General features: G+C 46.6%; 1 protein-coding gene and 1 pseudogene across 1 annotated transcript in view; both read left to right on the plus strand.

Moving 5' to 3' along the window:
• The window catches only part of PAPPA (pappalysin 1), a 270,648-nt gene that overhangs the window by 55,833 nt on the left and 197,289 nt on the right, over positions 1-17,526 (plus strand). Inside the window, exons 3-5 of the mRNA XM_006074173.4 lie at positions 3,270-3,415; positions 8,752-9,045; positions 17,235-17,427. Of these exons, the coding sequence (XP_006074235.3) occupies positions 3,270-3,415; positions 8,752-9,045; positions 17,235-17,427 (633 nt within the window). The remainder of the gene's footprint in view (positions 1-3,269; positions 3,416-8,751; positions 9,046-17,234; positions 17,428-17,526) is intronic.
• Positions 4,308-4,834, plus strand: LOC102413973 (annotated as a pseudogene).

The raw sequence follows: 17,526 nt of genomic DNA on the forward strand, positions 1-17,526 counted from the left end.
ACTTGGTGTTTCCTTTCCCTGTGGTCCTGAGAGGGCTCGGGATTGAGGGTGAGGTGGAGGGAAGAGTTGGACACGTCGATTTGGACTTGGCCTTGTCAGTATTTATGTGATCTCTGAACCCCTGTTCCTTCATCTGTAGGACCAGGATGAATACTGGGAATGGCTAAACATTTACCCAGGGTTTCTGCATGCCAGGTATTATTCTAAGCCCTTTACACTTCCTTTATTAATGTCCCAAATCCTCAGACCAACTCGATGGGGTGGATACTGTTCACATCTTTATCTTCTGTATAAAGAGACGGGGACACAGGAAGTTAAGTAATAACCCAGGGGGACCCAAACATCCAGCGGAAGAGCTGGATTCAAACCCAGGACTTTGGCTTGAGAACAGGTCATCTTCCATGCTCTGCCCCGTGGCTTCAGATTGTGCACAGAGGTGAGACAGCAGGTATAGCTAGGACGGGCGGGCATGCAGCAAGAGCTTATGATGTGTTGTCCTTACCCTTCCTCATTTCTACTCGGGTCACAGAGAAGACTCGTTCAAACTCCTCACAAGGCTTCTCGGCTCAGAAGCTGAGGGGAGCAGAGGTATAGCAGCGAGATTCCGGGTCAATATCTCAGCTTCTGTCCTCGGAATTAATGGTCAGCTCAGCCTGGACACAGGTGTGACCTCTCCAGGCCTTGCTTGTATCTCCAACACATGTGCAACTTTTTTTTTTTTTTTGTAATTTAAAAGCTGGAAAAATTATGGTCCTGTGACTAATCATGGGCTCTTGATCACACGTGGAGCCGGGAGGGCACTGTAGGTTTCAGACATATTCTCTTCCCCCAGAGTGGAGGCACAGGTTCGTGACCCACAGAAATGCCCCATGAAGCACTGGGCATCTGTTCCTCACCCCAGTGTATTGATAAGGAAGCTGAAGCCTCATAGGAAGGAAGCTGCAGCTCAGACTGGGGCCTCAACGTTTTAGATTTTCTCTTTCCCAATGTAATTCCCCTCCATCCAGATCTCCTGAGTGCTTGCCAACGGTCAAGCCCTGTGCTGGGAACTGGGTGATAAACAGAGATGAATTAGGCACATTCCCAGCCTCCAGGGAGCCACAGACAGTGGTAGATACAGACCAGTGGAGTATTTGGAGTGGTGTGAGTGTGCATGCTCATAGGAGGTGGAGGGGTACAGAGACGGTAGAAGAGATAGAGGTGAGGTGGCAATCGGGGAAGGCTTCCCGGAGGAGTGATGCCAGCACAGACGTTGGATTCGTTCATCAGAGGAGCTGAGTCCTTGAGAGGAGCAGTGTGAGTAAAGGCGCTGAGGATAATGCATCCCGGGGGCACAGGGGAGGCAGATGTTGCCGATAGCACACTGTGGGAAATTCAGGGGCGGGAGCAGAGTCATATGGGGCTCAAGGGGAAGACAGGGCCCCACAGGCCCCGCTGGGGCCCTCTGGCTCTACTGCTTCACATGTGGGGAGCTTCTTCTGTGGCCCCGGGAAGAAAAGAGAAAGGTGGCATCATTAGTGTTTTGCTGGCCAGGCTCTGTGCCAGCCCCACCCCCTCCCCCACCTTCGAGAGGCAGCACGGTGGAAAAGGGAAGCACTTCCAGCTAGCTGTGTGACCCAAGCAATGTCTGAAGTTACGCGAGCCTCTTTTTCTTCATCGGGAAAATGGGGATAACCATACCACCTTCCTCTAACCCTAACTCTAACCCTAAAGGTGATTATCCATGGAGTGAGGGACCACAGAGAAGGACCCAGCAAACATGAATGATCATTGTTGGTCTCTCAGTCGTCCCTGGCTCCTTGTGACCCATGGACTATAGCCCGCCAGGCTCCTCTGTCCATGGGATTCTCCAGGCAGCAATCTTGAAATGGGGTGCCATTCCCTTCTCCAGATGATCTTCCCAACCCACCGATTGAACCTGGGTCTCCCAAATTGCAGGCAGACTCTTTACCATCTGAACCACTAAAGATCATTATTCATAGGCTTTATCTCACCTGCTACACCAGGCTGACTGCTTGCTTATTTATATATGTTTTTGTTCATTGATTCATTTCTAACTTCACTCCAAAAATGCTTATTAGCTGTTCCCAAGTATCCTAAGAGAGAATATGCACGCAGGCGTGCTCACTGGCTTCAGTTGTGTCCAACTCTTTGCGACCCCATGGACTGCAGCCCGCCAGGCTCTAGTATTCTCCAGGCAAGGATACTGGAGTCGGTAGTCATCCCCTTCTCCAGGGCATCTTCCTGACCCAGGGATCCAACCTGCATCTCTTGCATTGCAGGCGGGTTCTTTACCACTAGCGCCACCTGAAAAACGCATGACGGGGGGTAAGATAACTCCCTCTGTGATCCATTGACTCTGTGACTGGTCCAAAGCTTTAAAACTCCTGTTGTGAAGGGAGAGTCGTACTCCACAAGGGAAGTGTTCTTATTTATTGAGCACCTGGCATATGCCAGTCTCTTTCCAAAGACCATTTCTTTCTCTGTCTGACATGTTTGTTCAGTGTGTTAAAGACCTGATGATGATTGTGTGTGGAATTAATCCACTTTCCAAAGGCATCAGTATATAGTCTAGGTTTTTGCAATGATGGCTGCCTCCAATGTGATATATACTTTGGCCTGTTTTATGGACAAAGTAATAAAGGCTTACAGAATGCAGAATCATCTATGGGAGGTAGAAAGTGCCTCAGTGAAAAGAACATATGTTTCCAAGCCAGAGAGACTTGACCTTGAAACCCAGTTCTGCAACTCTGGGCAACCCGTATAATCACTTTGGACCACACTCCCTTGCAAGATGGGAATAGAGATGCAAAGCAGGCCTCCTAGTGTAGCTTGTGTTTGCCTAATAAATGGTCCGAGGTCCATAGTGAATGAAATAGAGAAGAAGCCAGGATTAGAATATGTGTTATGTCTTCCATAGTCTCTTCTCGGTCTATGTCCGTATGATGTCATCAGTCAATATAGCAGAGCGCCTAGGGACACAGTTGTTGCCTTTAGATTGACTGAGGTTCTAAACTGAACGCTGCTATTGTTTATAAGCTGAGAAACCTTCAAGTTTCTCAAACTCACAAGGACTTTTTTTTTTTTGTCTGTACAATGTGATCACCTCACTTACTGTATAATATTATTGGGGGAAGTCAATGAGGTCGTGTTTATAAAGTGCGTAGCCAGGTGCCTGGCACATGGTGTGACTCTGGGAGTACCTGTTATTTGAACAGTACCTTTTTTTTTGTATGATGATCACAGCCAAGGTTCTTTTTCTCTTACAGAGCATACTTGGATGTTAACGAGATGAAGAACATTCTTAGACTGGATGGATCAACACACCTCAATATCTTCTTTGCAAACTCCTCAGAGGAGGAATTGGCAGGAGTAGCAACTTGGCCATGGGACAAGGAGGCCCTGATGCACTTAGGTGAGAGCTGGAAACTTCTTCAGGAAGAAGGTGGATTGGGACAGGCATACATTGAGTAGTGAAGATGATGATGGGGGTCAGGATTCTGATGGTGATCGTGGTGGTAATGACGATGAACAACTTAGTTATTGATCTCTTTTAATATTGCAAAACTCTTTAGCATTTCTTATCTGTCAGCCATCAAGTGAGGCTCTGAACAATAACACAATACTATTAATTCTGTTCTACCAGTGGAGGAACTAAAATCTGGAGAGTGAATAGGGCTTATCTAAGGTCACACCCAAATCAGGGGCAGAACCACAATTGGAATTTAGGTTTCCAACTCTGTTCACTGGTTGCTTTCTCCGTATACCCCCTGCCTCTTCATTCATGCAAATATCTTCTCAGCCTAGTAATAGCTTTGTGCTGGGCCAGCCAGTAATGGGTTGGCTTGAAAGGAGGAAGCAGAGTGCAAGAACTCCCTGTTCCTCCATGTTCCATCCACTGACACCACCAGGAATTTTTCTTACATTCAAATTATGCATATCCATAAACAAGACATGTGTTTATACAAACCAATCACCAAAAGTCAGAAATGACAATGGTTTCTGAACCAGGCCCTGTAAGCAAACACTGTTGTCCTTTAATTTCAATTTTTCCATGTTCTCTAGCAATACTCATCTGTATGTAGATATGCATTTTTTTAACTTGTGCATATCTGAAATCATAGCATAGATGCAAATTTGTGTTCTTTTTTTTTCACTTAATATTATGCCATCTATGTTTTCCCATGTTGCAAGTCTTCAAAGTTACTTCTCATCCAGTTTTTGGTTTTTTTTTTTCACTTAACTTCACAAGAGAAAAGCCTGTCTCTGAGTTATGTCCAGTTCTCTAAAGACCAGGATTTTCTTTCGGATCTGCCATCTGTGGTGGAACCGCTGCCAAGATGCAGATTTTCGTGAAGACCCTGACGGGGAAGACCATCACTCTCGAGGTTGAGCCCTCGGATACAATAGAAAATGTAAAGGCCAAGATCCAGGATAAGGAAGGAATTCCTCCTGACCAGCAAAGACTGATCTTTGCTGGCAAGCAACTGGAAGATGGACGTACTTTGACTACAACATTCAAAAGGAGTCCACTCTTCATCTAGTGTTGAGACTTCGTGGTGTCACTAAGAAAAGGAAGAAGAAGTCTTACACCACTCCCAAGAAGAACAAGCATAAGAGAAAGAAGGTTAAATTGGCTGTTCTGAAATACTATAAGGTGGATGAGAATGGCAAAATCAGTCGCCTTTGCCAGGAGTGTCCCTCAGATGAATGTGGTGCTGGAGTTTTTATGACCAGTCACTTCGACAGACATTATTGTGGCAAATGTTGTCTGACCTATTGTTTCAACAAACCAGAAGACAAGTAATTGTGTATTGGTTAATAAACATATGAGCTAACAACAACAACAACAAAAAAGACCAAGATTTTTTAATGGCCATGTAAAATGCCATTGGGGGCTTCCCTCTTGGCTCAGGAGTATTCTTGAGCCACTCCAGTATTCTTGCCCGAGAAATCCCATGGACAGAGGAGCCTGGCAGGCTAAATACTCCATGGGGTTGCAAAAGAGTCAGACACAACTTAATGACTAAATACCAACAATATGCCATTGCGTGAGGGCACTGCGATTTATTTAGCTCTTTCGCGTGTGTTAGAATGTTCCTATTATTTACAGCAGTGAATAGTAATGACTCAGTGGGTACCTTTTTCTGAGAATGTTAGGGCTCAGCAGAGGGATAGTGCTGGATCTTTCCTCAGGCCTGTCTGATTTTCCAGTGATACAGCCAGAGTCCAGTAGCTGCTCTAAATCCACAATATCTTAGAGCTGAGGGACTTTGCAACTTCAAACAATAAAGTTGTGTTAACTTCTAGACTTAGTTGGCTCCAGAGCACTATCTTCTGCTAGTTGTTTAGTGAAACCAGTGTGTATGTCTGTGTGTGTGTGTGCATACACACACATGTGTGGTTGTGTAGAGATGGAGACAACAATAAATAGCTGGCAGTTCTCAGCTGGAGGATTTTTATGTGCTGGGAGACATTTGACAAGGTCAAGTGAAATTGCTGGATTTCACAAATGCGGCCATGCTACTGGCATCGAGTGGGTAGAGGCCAGCGATGCCGCTGCATCTCCTGTGATACCCGTGTTAAAGAGCTACCCGGCCTCAAATACCAGCAGTGCTCTTGTTGAGAAAACATGAGATAGATGATGGATGGGTGGACAGACAGACCTAGACAGACAGGGGCTGGGTGAAAGAGAGTGTGCAGCTTACGCAAGCTGAAGCTGATTAACTCGTATCACATGCCTACATGATGTATGGGAATCTTGCTGGCCCAAAGCCAACATATAGGCTTGTTCTCAGCTGTGACTTCCCTTCACAGGATGGCCTTAGGCAAGTCTCTCTCCTTTCCAGGTCTCAATGTCTTCAGATTTTAAGTGAGGAAGTTAGACTAGAGGGCCTCTGAAGACCCTTCTCAGGGCTGAAATTCTCTCCTTTTGAAAAATCAACCAAAAGGGTCATGATTAGAAGCTTAGAATGGTTGAGCAGCAAGTTTCTATAGTGAGAGAGAAATACTCCTGATAATTCCTTGAATTTCAGAGACTGGCTCAGGACCAGGCATACAGAAGGCTATAAATCCACGGCATGTTATAGTATTTCAGGATGATGTCAGCCTCAAGTTATTTCACCTTTTAAGAGAAGCAGTGAAACAGGACTCAAGCTCTGTGAAGAGGGGAGCCTGGGAGACCCAACCTGGACATCGAGCCTGCAATCCTATCATTATCCCCTGGAAACACCTATGGGGTCCTGCCAGCACCCTGCCCCCCTTCGTTCTCCATTGACCTCAATATTACAGCTTCACAGAGACTGAGAATCTTTGGTGCTCTGCTGCTGCTGCTTATTTCAGAACACGCCAGAGGTGCAAAGTTACTTTCTCAAGATCACACAGCCATTGCAAAACAGGATGAAGATTACAACCCGTGTCAGGCTAACTCCAGCCGGCCTCCCAGGCTGCCACCTCTCCTTCCTGAGACATGCTGATCCTGAGCAGTTCCTCTGCAGTAGGCCCAATCAAACCCAATTTATTAGAATCATATATACACACCCTCTTTTCCTGCTGTTACACCATGATCCCTGGAAAAAGCCTTGGGTGGGAAGGGGATTATGTTTCATATTATGATTGACAGAAAATAATTGAGAGAGATTTCCTGTCTCAATTTCTCTTCCTCCCTGCCTCTGCCTGCCGCTTCTCACACATACACGTGCAAGCACACACACCCCCTCATACATCTTTATCTTTGTGCTGGAAGGCTCTGAGCAGCTCAGAATTAATCGACTCCATGAGCCCCATGACTGAGCAAGCTTGCCCTCCCAGCAGTTGAGTCTGAGATAAAACTCCCCCACGCCTGCTCCAGGCTTGCCAGCAGAGAATAGCAAGGGCCTCCCTCCTCACCGTTCTCCTGTAATGTGCTGCTCTGCACTTACAGCCACCACTTGCAGATGGCTCAGATGTGAAGCTTTTTCTTTTTTTTTAACTTTTTATTTTGGGTGGGGGATATAGCTGATTAACGATGTTGTGATGGTTTCAGGTGAGCAGTGAAGAGCCTCAACGATGCATATCCTTATATCCATTCTCCCCTCCCGTCTAGACTGGCACATAACATTTGAGCAGAGTAGCCTATGCGATTCACTAGGTCCATGTTGCTTATTCATTTTGAATATAGCAGTATGTACATGACCATCCCAAACTCCCTAACTATTCCTTTCCCCCGGCAACCGTATGTACATTCTCTTAAGTCCGTGAGTCTCTTTCTGTTTTGTAAGTTCATTTTGTATCATCTCTTTGATGATACCCCTTTCTTAGGCTGTCATACAATATTTCTCCTTTTCTATCTGACTTCACTCACTGTGACAATCCTTAGGTCCATCCATGTTGCTGCAAATGGCATTATTTCATTCTTTTTAATGGCTGAACAGTATTCCATTGTAAATATGTACCACATCTTCTTTATTCATTCCTCTGTGCTCGGACTTGAAGCTTAACCTTCCCTTAAACACACTTGGATTTTCCAGCTGAAATATCTATCTGCCAACCTGTATGTATTTCTCCAGGAGCTAAAAACAAACACAGAACCATGCTATCCATTGGTTTTCCTGAGATCTGATCCATCTATCTGCCCAAGGGAAGAAATGGTCATTCTTATAAGATATGTAGGGTGGTTTATCACTTCTCAAACTAGAACATACAGGCAAATCATCTGGGGCTGTTGGTAAAAGACTTATTATTTTGATTCTTTAGGTCTGGGGTGGGGCCTAAGAGTTTGCATTTCTGATCACCTCCAGGTGAAGCTGACGATGCTCGTTCTTGGAGTGCACTTGGGGCACCAAGTGGTTAAACAGTAAACAAGGCACTTGCTGTGTGGAAGGCGATGTGCTGGCTACTTACATGCAATTACTTAGGCCTCGCAAAACCTCTTTCATTGGGTTGGCATTCAGCAGATATTCAACATTTACTTAATGAGATACCATAGTCTGTGCCTGTGGTGGGCATTAGCAGCAGAACTGATTAAGATCTCTGGCTTTGGAACCCAAGGATCTTGGGTTCAGATCTGAACTCCCTGCTTACTAATTCGATCATGGGCCAATTATTTCACCTCTCTGTGAGTTGGTGCCCCTGTCATGGGGTTGTGAGATGATTAAGTGTGCTTACACATGTGAAACACTGAACACAAGGCCTGAAAATATGTAATAAATGCACAAGAAACACTGACTATTATCATTGTTATAATGGTGAGTACGCCCAGTGCTGGCCTTTATGAATATTCACTCTCGTAGGGTACAGAGCTTCGGAAATGGGATTCAGAGATGACAATCAACTTGCTCAACTTCACAGCATTAGTGAAAGCAACATGAGAGCTGGGACCAAGGAGTCAGGGCATGAGAGTTTCATAAACAATTTGTGTAGCATATTCATGAACTGGGGCATGCCTTACTTCCTAAGAAGTTGCAGCTGAAATCTTTGCCAGTCCAGAAATCAAAGTCCTTGAATTGTAATCATGCCACTACTTCTAAGTAGTTTGACATCCCCTTGAGTACGTGAAAAATGAAGGGACTGCACAAAATGACTTTGAGACTTCTTCCTACTCCATCAGTGATTCATGCCACAAGTCAGAACGGCTCTCAGCTGTGGAGTCATAGGGTGGAGGAGACTGTGGTTACTTCGGGCCGTGCCCATTCCCCCTTGAGGGATCTGGGGACTCCTGCAGCAGGAAGCAGGGTGCCCGGTTCACCTAACGCTCTGACTTCCCCCTGGCAGGTGGCATCGTCTTGAATCCATCTTTCTACGGCATCCCTGGGCACACCCACACCATGATCCATGAGATTGGGCACAGCCTGGGCCTCTACCACATCTTCCGAGGCATCTCGGAAATCCAGTCTTGCAGCGACCCCTGCATGGAGACAGAGCCCTCCTATGAGACAGGAGACCTCTGCAGTGACACCAACCCAGCTCCGAAACACAAGTTCTGCGGTGACCCGGGGCCAGGGAATGACACTTGCGGCTTCAACAGCTTCTTCAACACTCCATACAACAACTTTATGAGCTATGCAGGTAAGGCCCACACTCTGCACGCCCACACACCGCCCCAGAGTGCCAGAGTGTCAGATGTAGGTAAGGCCCACACTCTGCACGCCCACACACCGCCCCAGAGTGCCAGAGTCAGACGTGGGTAAGGCCCACACTCTGCACGCCCACACACCGCCCCAGAGTGCCAGAGTGTCAGATGTAGGTAAGGCCCACACTCTGCACGCCCACACACCGCCCCAGAGTGCCAGAGTCAGACGTGGGTAAGGCCCACACTCTGCACGCCCACACACCACCCCAGAGTGCCAGAGTCAGACGTGGGTAAGGCCCACACTCGGCACGCCCACACACCATCCCAGAGTGCCAGAGTCAGACGTGGGTAAGGCCCACACTCTGCACGCCCACACACCGCCCCAGAGTGCCAGAGTCAGACGTGGGTAAGGCCCACACTCTGCGTGCCCACACACTGCCCTAGAGTGCCAGAGTCAGACATGGGTAAGGCCCACACTCTGCGTGCCCACACACTGCCCTAGAGTGCCAGAGTCAGACGTGGGTAAGGCCCACACTCTGCGTGCCCGCACACCACCCCAGAGTGCCAGTGTCAGACGTGGCCTCCGGGCCTGGCTCAAGCAGGCTGCCTGTCTTTCGTAAGATTTCTTCATCCCAAATAATCGAGTACTTGTGCCTTCCATGAGTACCTCAGGGATGCAAGGAAGATGTTGTATCTAAAAGCTCCTTAGAAAGATGCTTTGGGAAGCTGACCAGGACTAAAAGTCAGGAAACCTGAGTAGAAGGTCCGGTTCTGCTGCTAGGTCGCCTGCTGCCTTGGGGTCTATCACTTCCCATCTCTGGGTCCCACTTTTCTCAAGAAAATGGAAACTCTGGAATTGATCACCAAGGTTTCTCCTACTTTTGCAGCTATAGTTTTCTAAGCTGGTGGTTGTTGAACCTTTAAAAAAAATTTTTTTTTTCACATGCTCTTTTACTGTTGTATTACAGTAAAATAGAATTCTTGTGGTTTTACAAATAATGAAATTATTACATGAGATGGAGTTGTTTTTCCCCTCACTGCATATACCCGCTCAGAGTCCTTTTTAGTACCATCAATAACAGTGTTAATAACTTATTCTGTGCATTTCAAAATCCCCTGCACTTCCTTTTAGTGTATATCAAGACCAGCTCTAGTCCTTATAACATCTTTGGAAAGTTAGCTATCCTGGGACTGTCCTGGTAGTCCAGTGGTTAAGATTCCAGCTTCCAATGCAGGGCATGCAGGTTCAGTCCCTGGTTGGGGAGGTAAGATACCATATTCCTCGTGGCCACAAAAAACAAAAAACATAAAACATAAGCAATATAGTAACAAATTCAGTAAAGACTCTACAAATGGTCCACATTATAAAAATCTTTAAAAAAAGAAAAAGAACAAATGAGATACCCCTTTCTTAGGACGGTCACAGCCTCACCCCTAGGCCAAGAGACTTTGAGTAAAGCACCAGATGCTTGTGTGTGTTAGCTGAGCATCCAGATCTATTATAATATTCAACTTAGGTGTTTCTTTCCACCACCAAAGCAAGTGAGCTCTATAAAGGCAGAAATTGTCTCTAAGACATCACTGTTCTCTCCACGCCTAGCACAGGCCTTGTGTTGTTATAAATGTTTGCTAAGAAGAAAGGGAGGAGGGAGGAAGGAGGAAGAAAGCCAAGAATGAATAAATTCTCTAACAACAGGTATATAAAGTTGATTTGTATAGCAATATTTCTACTTATATAAAAGTTTACTGTTCATGGGACTTCCCTGGTGGTCCAGTGGTTAAGACTCCATGCTGCCAATGCAGGAGATATGGGTTCAATTCCTGGTCAGGAAACTAAGATCCCACATACCATGCAGCACAGCCCAAAGATTAAAAAAAAAAAAAAAAATCAAAGCATTATTGTTCATAAAGGACGTTAATATATGCCATCTTGTTTAACTCTCTCAACAAGCCTATGGGGCTGGAACTACCCCCGTTTCACAGGAGACCATCTTTTCTCTTTCCCTCTTGTGCCACTCTTCCAAGGAGACCTAGCTGATGGCTGAGTGGGATATTGAGCGATCTGGGTGGTTTTCGAGTCTGTGCCAGAGAGATCATTGTCAGGGAGGTGGGGGCACTCTTGAGTGGCTGTGTGACTCTGAGCCTCCATTTCTGCTTAAACCAGGGGAGCCCGCTTCTAGCAGTCTCCATTTCTGATGGAATTTTGCCTCTGATGCATTCGAAGAGAGGCTGTCCCTCCTGAAATCCAGTGGATTCCATGACTGCCTGTGGGTCTTCCCAGTTTCCCGTTTGGACTGAACAATCTCGGGGGCCATCTCCAGTGTAAAGTTCATACAGTTCACACCCGAGGTCTCTTGAATGGTCAGCACCCACGCTTGGTGCCATAAACAGCCCCTAGCTTGGGGTCTCTAAAAAAGACCCAAGTGCTAGGGATTTCCTCAAAAGCAGAGTCCTACCATGCTCCCATTCCCAGCCGAGCCGGCATCCATATCTGGTGTCCTGTCCCCTCCCAGAGCCCTGCTTAAGTTCCATTTCTACAGCATCTTTCCTCGGCCAGCTCAGTGTGCATGGAAAGTAAACGATAACATAAGTTTGGAAGTTTGCCGGCCTCTTAGGGGCCAGGAGCTGCCACTCGCTACCGGACCCCATAAACTAAATCTTTTTTTGGTTGTTGTTCCCCTTTGTACAGATCTAAAGGGTGATTGATTTAATGTTGCTTTTCTAAAGGAACCCCTCAGCTCAGTGACCCATTAACAGCAGAACTAATTCACTGAGCTACGATAACAAACTTACACCCACAAAAGCATATTCAAGGAGACCACGAGCTTTGAAATGTTTGTTTTTCTTACGATCTCTGATAGATGAGGTGACAAAAGCAGCTGGATGAAATTCAAAATGCAGACCAGGATCGGGTTCTCAGGGCTGGGGAGAGGGACGCACAGGGGCTTTGCAGTCAAGACAAGAGGGTAGAGACCGTGCCGGGTCAGCTGCTGAGAGTTCCTTCCTTGCGAGTGCTCTGGCTTTTTGCAGAGATGGGTGTGTTCTGTGTTTGTGTTCACCTGCATGGTAGCCATCAGCCACTTGTTGAGCAAGGAGAGTGAAGCTGAGGACCTGAATTAATTGTTAGTCCTAAGACTGTAATAAATTGAACATGGCTGGTGGCAAGTCTGCAGAAACCACTGAGTGTCTATGACGTACCAGACACTGTGGGCATTGCCCAACAGGCTTGTCTGAGTGAATCATCTAAATAAGGGGATAAGTGCTATTACTACTGTGCCCACTTTACAGAAGGAGAAAGCATGGCTTAGGCAGCTTGTCACCTTCCCAGGGTCACACAGCAAAAACAAGGCATGCCTTTCATGGCAGAGCCTGCATTTAAGCAACAATTATCTGGCTCCCTTTCTGACACTGGGGGAGTTTGAGTGTGTCCCAGTGGCTCAGATTAAGCAGACACCAGGCAGGTGCTAGGGCAAGCCTAGTCAAGCACCGGGTGGGTGCGGTCGCGTTGATCTGTTGGCTAATCCTCAGGCAGGTAGAAAGACGGCAGGTCAGACTCTTACTTCCTGAAGACAAGATGCCATAAGGAACCCACTAAGAGGACCTCCAAGCCCAGCTTCCTCAACAGTGCAGACACCAGGCCTTCCCCAGCTACGGGAGCAAGCGTCTAGGCACTGCCGTTCTGTGTATCCCTGTTAGCATGCACTTAGGCTTTGACACAGCAGCCCCACCTCTAAGAAGTATGTCTTAAGGAAATAAATCTGTTAATGTGTTTAAAGATTTAGTCCTAAAAATGTTTTTAGCAACCTTTTTTTCTCTACATATTAATTAGACATTTATTAATTGAAGTGTGTAATAGGCATAGAAGAGAAATGCTTACATGTGTGAAAAATTAGAAGCTTCTTACAAATCCAAAGAGAATGGGTTGCTGAAATGAATCACAAGGCACTCATATGACAGAACATCCTGTAATCACTGAAGATGATGTAGCAGACGGTTGATAGGAACATAGTGGTTCGGAGCATAAAGTCTAGAGTGTGAGAACCAACTTGAATCCTCTGTGTGCCAGCCTTTGAGTCTGACCTCAGGCAAGTCCCTTCTGTCTAAGCCTGTTACTTTATTGGTACATGGAGGACAATCACCCTCACCTTGCATGAGAGTCATACAGGTGAAGGAGTTAGAACTGTCCTTGGTACCAAAACTAGTGCTCAGTTAGTGATGATTAGCAGGATTATCTGTTGACTGTTAATTGTGAAAACACTCCAGAACCTAATGTACAGTATAAGACCTGGCACATATATCATATCTCATCACAAGTGTGTGTATGTTTGTGCGTATGTGTGTATATACATATATATGATGTTCGTGATGATAAGAATTACAGAAATCCACTATAGATATTCATATCCATCTACACATACATATACACTAGATTTTTTTTTTAATCTCTAGGTAATATTTAGGTTGATGTTTATTTCTTTGTAACGTGCTTGTCACATACCAAGTGTTCTGCAGTGGATATAATATCTATTGTTCTTACTGTTATTATCATTGTTTTTAAAACAACAAAACCTTCAGTTATTCTTGCACTAGAAGTGGGTGAGCTAGCTGCACGCTTCCCTTGGCTGTGGAAGGCAGGTAGGGTCATGAGTCCTCGTTTCACAGTGGGTGGAAACAAGGCTGTCAGAGATCAGCATTTTGTCTGAGGTCCCACAGGCAGTGGCAGCCCTGAACCTCCCTGCCCTGTGGCCTTCCAGCTGCAGGTGGAAATTGTTCTTGAGAACAAAGTGTAGATTGCAAACTCACAGCACAACATCAACAGCATGGGGACTGGTGTAGCCTCCCAGAATACTGAAGTCCCCCACGTCCTCTCTGGCTGGAGGCAGCATGGGGGCAGAATAGGATGGGTTGGCTGGTCCTAGAGACCAGGACGAGGGGCCACGGGTGTCAGGAGGGGCAGCCTGCGGAGGCAGGAAGCTAAGAGCGGCCAACTGGAAACGCCAGCTAACTGGGGCAGAGCCTTTATGATGGACAGAAACCCTTTGGTGCCTCACCCAGGATTCCGGCAGCGGTTCAGTCTCTAAGCTTTCTAGCTCTGGGAGGGATGTTTTTTGACTTCAGTTTTAAAGTTCAGGATGGGGAACACATGTATACCTGTGGCGGATTCATTTTGATATTTGGCAAATCTAATACAGTTATGTAAAGTTTAAAAATAAAATAAAATTAAAAAAAAATAAATAAATAAATAAAAAAAAAAAAAAAAAAAAAAAAAAAAATAAAGTTCAGGTACTCTTCCTGAGTTCTGAGTTCCTAAAGTTCTGTCCTCTTCCCATCCTCTGTCACCTACCCATTTTTCAAACTTTTAAATTGGCAGACATGGAAATGGCTAATTTTTAAGTTATAAAAGGAAAGTAACTCCTTTGGAGGAAGAAAACCAAACATATCAGAAGATAGAGAGGAAAGCAAATTGCTGATTTTCTCTCTTGTTCATCAAATGAACGCTGTATGTGTTCCAGCTCGTGGAAGCCACACCATCACTCTAGGTTGTGGGGTTGATTTAAATGTCCCCAACTTATACACAGGGGGTCTGAGTTTTAGAGTTACTTCCTTGTTTGGGAAATGACTGGTTAGAATTCTGTTCTGTGCATGTGCCTTAATGTAGAGTCCTCCCCCTATTAATAGACAGATGTGTTATTTCTAATGTTTTTTCTATGTAAACGATATTTCAAAAGAGGTCCTTGTACATACGTTTTCCCTCATATTTGTTCATGAGTATCGATCCATCGAATTCCTAAATGGCGATGTTGCAAAGTCGAAGAGAGTGAATATTTTATATTCTGGTTTTTTTCCTGCTTCTAGTTTCCTAACACTCACCCACATTAGTGTATGCGAACACACACGTGTGCACACATGCAGGCACACACACAGAGGTGCCTGCACTATCCCAAGACCCGAGGCAGTGGCCATTCAGTGAGCGCTGCTCCTGCCTTTTGACGCTATGCTTGCCGTGACTTCAGCAGCATTCTGACACCAGCACTCTTGTTATCATCATTATCTCCACTTTATAGGTGGGGAAACTGAGGCACAGTGGTCATAAAATCATTTGACTCCAGATCATTCACCCATGAATCTAACTACATAACCCTTACTTCTTCAGCCAGAATGCCCTTCCCCTGCTTTTAACCTATTTAGTGGCTTTTCCAAAGCTTTCGGGATGAAGTACAAAGTCCTCGGTAACAAAGGAAAATGTACCAGCCCATCCAGTCCTTCTTAGACCACTGGGGGCATTTGGAGTCTTATTTTCCAGGCAAAAGCAACCCATAGCCTGTTTTGTATCCAAGGAGTTACATGCAAGTATCTGAGCTTGAAAGTAATTTGTGCAACTAGTCATTCTTTGGTGGTGTTCTCTGAAGGACTCTGGGCTCTTCTGCTTCTTCCAAATGTATAAAAGTCTTCCCCAGGGTGCTGGCAAGGAGACCATCAAAAATTGCTAAGGGGATCAGAGGCAGCTTCTGTGTATAACCTCCTCACACTCCTATCCCTTCCCCAAGCTGGATTCTCAAGGTCATGTCCAACTGCCCAGCACCTGCCTGAACTTATTTTCTGTTTGTTTGATAAGAGAAAGTGAGTTTATGCTGCGGAATTCCCATGGTGGGTTTATTTTAAGATCTGGCGAGCCCCATTCTCCTCTGTCTGGGGCCCAGCTGCAGAAACCCTGGCCAGGCGGACACCTCTGGGAAGTGGTGTTTTTGGAAACCAAGCCAAAACAGTGCCTTGATCTGCCCCTGGGGCAGCTGAGTAAAGCTGTTGGAGGGAGAGACGGGAGGCAAGCTTCCTCCTTGGCAGGGAAGAGTCTCGGGTCGTGGCCTTCACTCTTCATCCTAGAAAACAGAGGGTAGAATTGAAGGTCATTAGATCTAAAGGCATTCAGAAATGAGATTGTATTCGGGTCCCCTCCGACTCAGGCTCAACTCCTATTTATCAAACACCTGCGGGACACTTTGCCCATACAAGGTCTCATGGACACTCACAAAAAAGTTCTCATATTGATTAGAAACATGGCCTTGGAGTCAAGACTGCCTGGGTTCACACCTCAGATCTGCCCCTAGCTCTGTGATCTTTAAAAAGTAGTGAGACCTCTCTCAGCCTCAGGTTCCTCCTCTGTGAAATGGAGTGATCAGAGTATTTACTCCAAAACTAACGGGAGAGTTACACGTGCCCAAAGCACTGTATCCCGTGTACAAAGCATGTACTAAGCCCACAGTCAGTGTCCCAGCGACAGCGCTGTGCAGAAGGTGTCATTGTCCTTGCATCCCTGCCATGGACACCGAAGGCTGGATGCTGAGCCTGGACTACTTCCGAGTCTCCCTGTGCCCACTGCCCAGGGCTCATTGCTTCTGTGGTCCTGAGCTGCCCCTTCTGCCATCCCACATCTTCTTCCCCAGTCTTAACCGTGTAACCTGGTTGACCTCCAGGACCTCCCCCAGAAGCCTCTCCAGTTTATCCGTCTTCCTCAACACACCATCTCCTTGTCGTCGGGGACTGGCGTCACAACCTTGAACAGCCTATAACCACCTCGAGCCACACAGCGAACTGACCTTTGCTCTGTAGCTAGACTGGTAGCTCCCCAATGGCAGGAGTGCTGTAGGCTTCCGTGGCCCTTGGCTTTGAGCAGAGAGTATAGAATCAATGCTCAGAACACTGGTTTGGAAAGCAGAATTGCTGCATCAGTAAGGAGCAGAATTAATGAATGAGCCGATGAACAAATGTGAAGGTGGGAGTGAAGGAACAAGTAAGCATATGAAAGAATGAGTGAGCAAATAGGACACGAGTGGATGAGTGAGAGATATTGACTGATTGGCTGGAACTTACTGACCTGTGGATGGGGGCCCGTGGAAAGTGGCTCGTCTTGCCCTTCTCCTTACCCATGACCTCCCTCTCCAGGCTCAGATGTGCCTTTTCAGGCCCGTCCGCCCTCCCCCTCCTAATGCTCCCTCTCACCTGTCTGCAGAAGTGTTGACTGCGCTAATTTGTTCACAGACCATTAACTCTCGAGCACTGGAAGAGGCCAGCTCCCAGTTGGCAAGGGCCGGGGTGCTGGCTTCCGGGCCGCCCGGGAGGCATCATCATTCTCTTGCCTGTCGGTCCGTGCAATGAGGTGCTTATCTCTCCCTCTGCCTGCTTGCAGATGACGACTGCACGGACTCCTTCACACCCAATCAGGTCGCCAGAATGCACTGTTACCTGGACCTGGTGTACCAGGGCTGGCAGCCCTCCAGGAAGCCGGCGCCCATCGCCCTTGCCCCCCAGGTCGTGGGCCACACGCCCGACTCTGTGATGCTGGAGTGGTTCCCTCCCATCGACGGCCACTTCTTTGAAAGGTGAGTGTGGCCTGTGAAGTGTTGATCCCTCTCTCTCTCCTGCCAAGAGGAGGGAAACTTGGAAGGGTAACAGCCTTGGAGAGGGACTTCTCAGTGTCT

Source organism: Bubalus bubalis, chromosome 3, assembly GCF_019923935.1.
Source record: "Bubalus bubalis isolate 160015118507 breed Murrah chromosome 3, NDDB_SH_1, whole genome shotgun sequence".
In the NCBI taxonomy this organism is placed as follows: domain Eukaryota; kingdom Metazoa; phylum Chordata; class Mammalia; order Artiodactyla; family Bovidae; genus Bubalus; species Bubalus bubalis.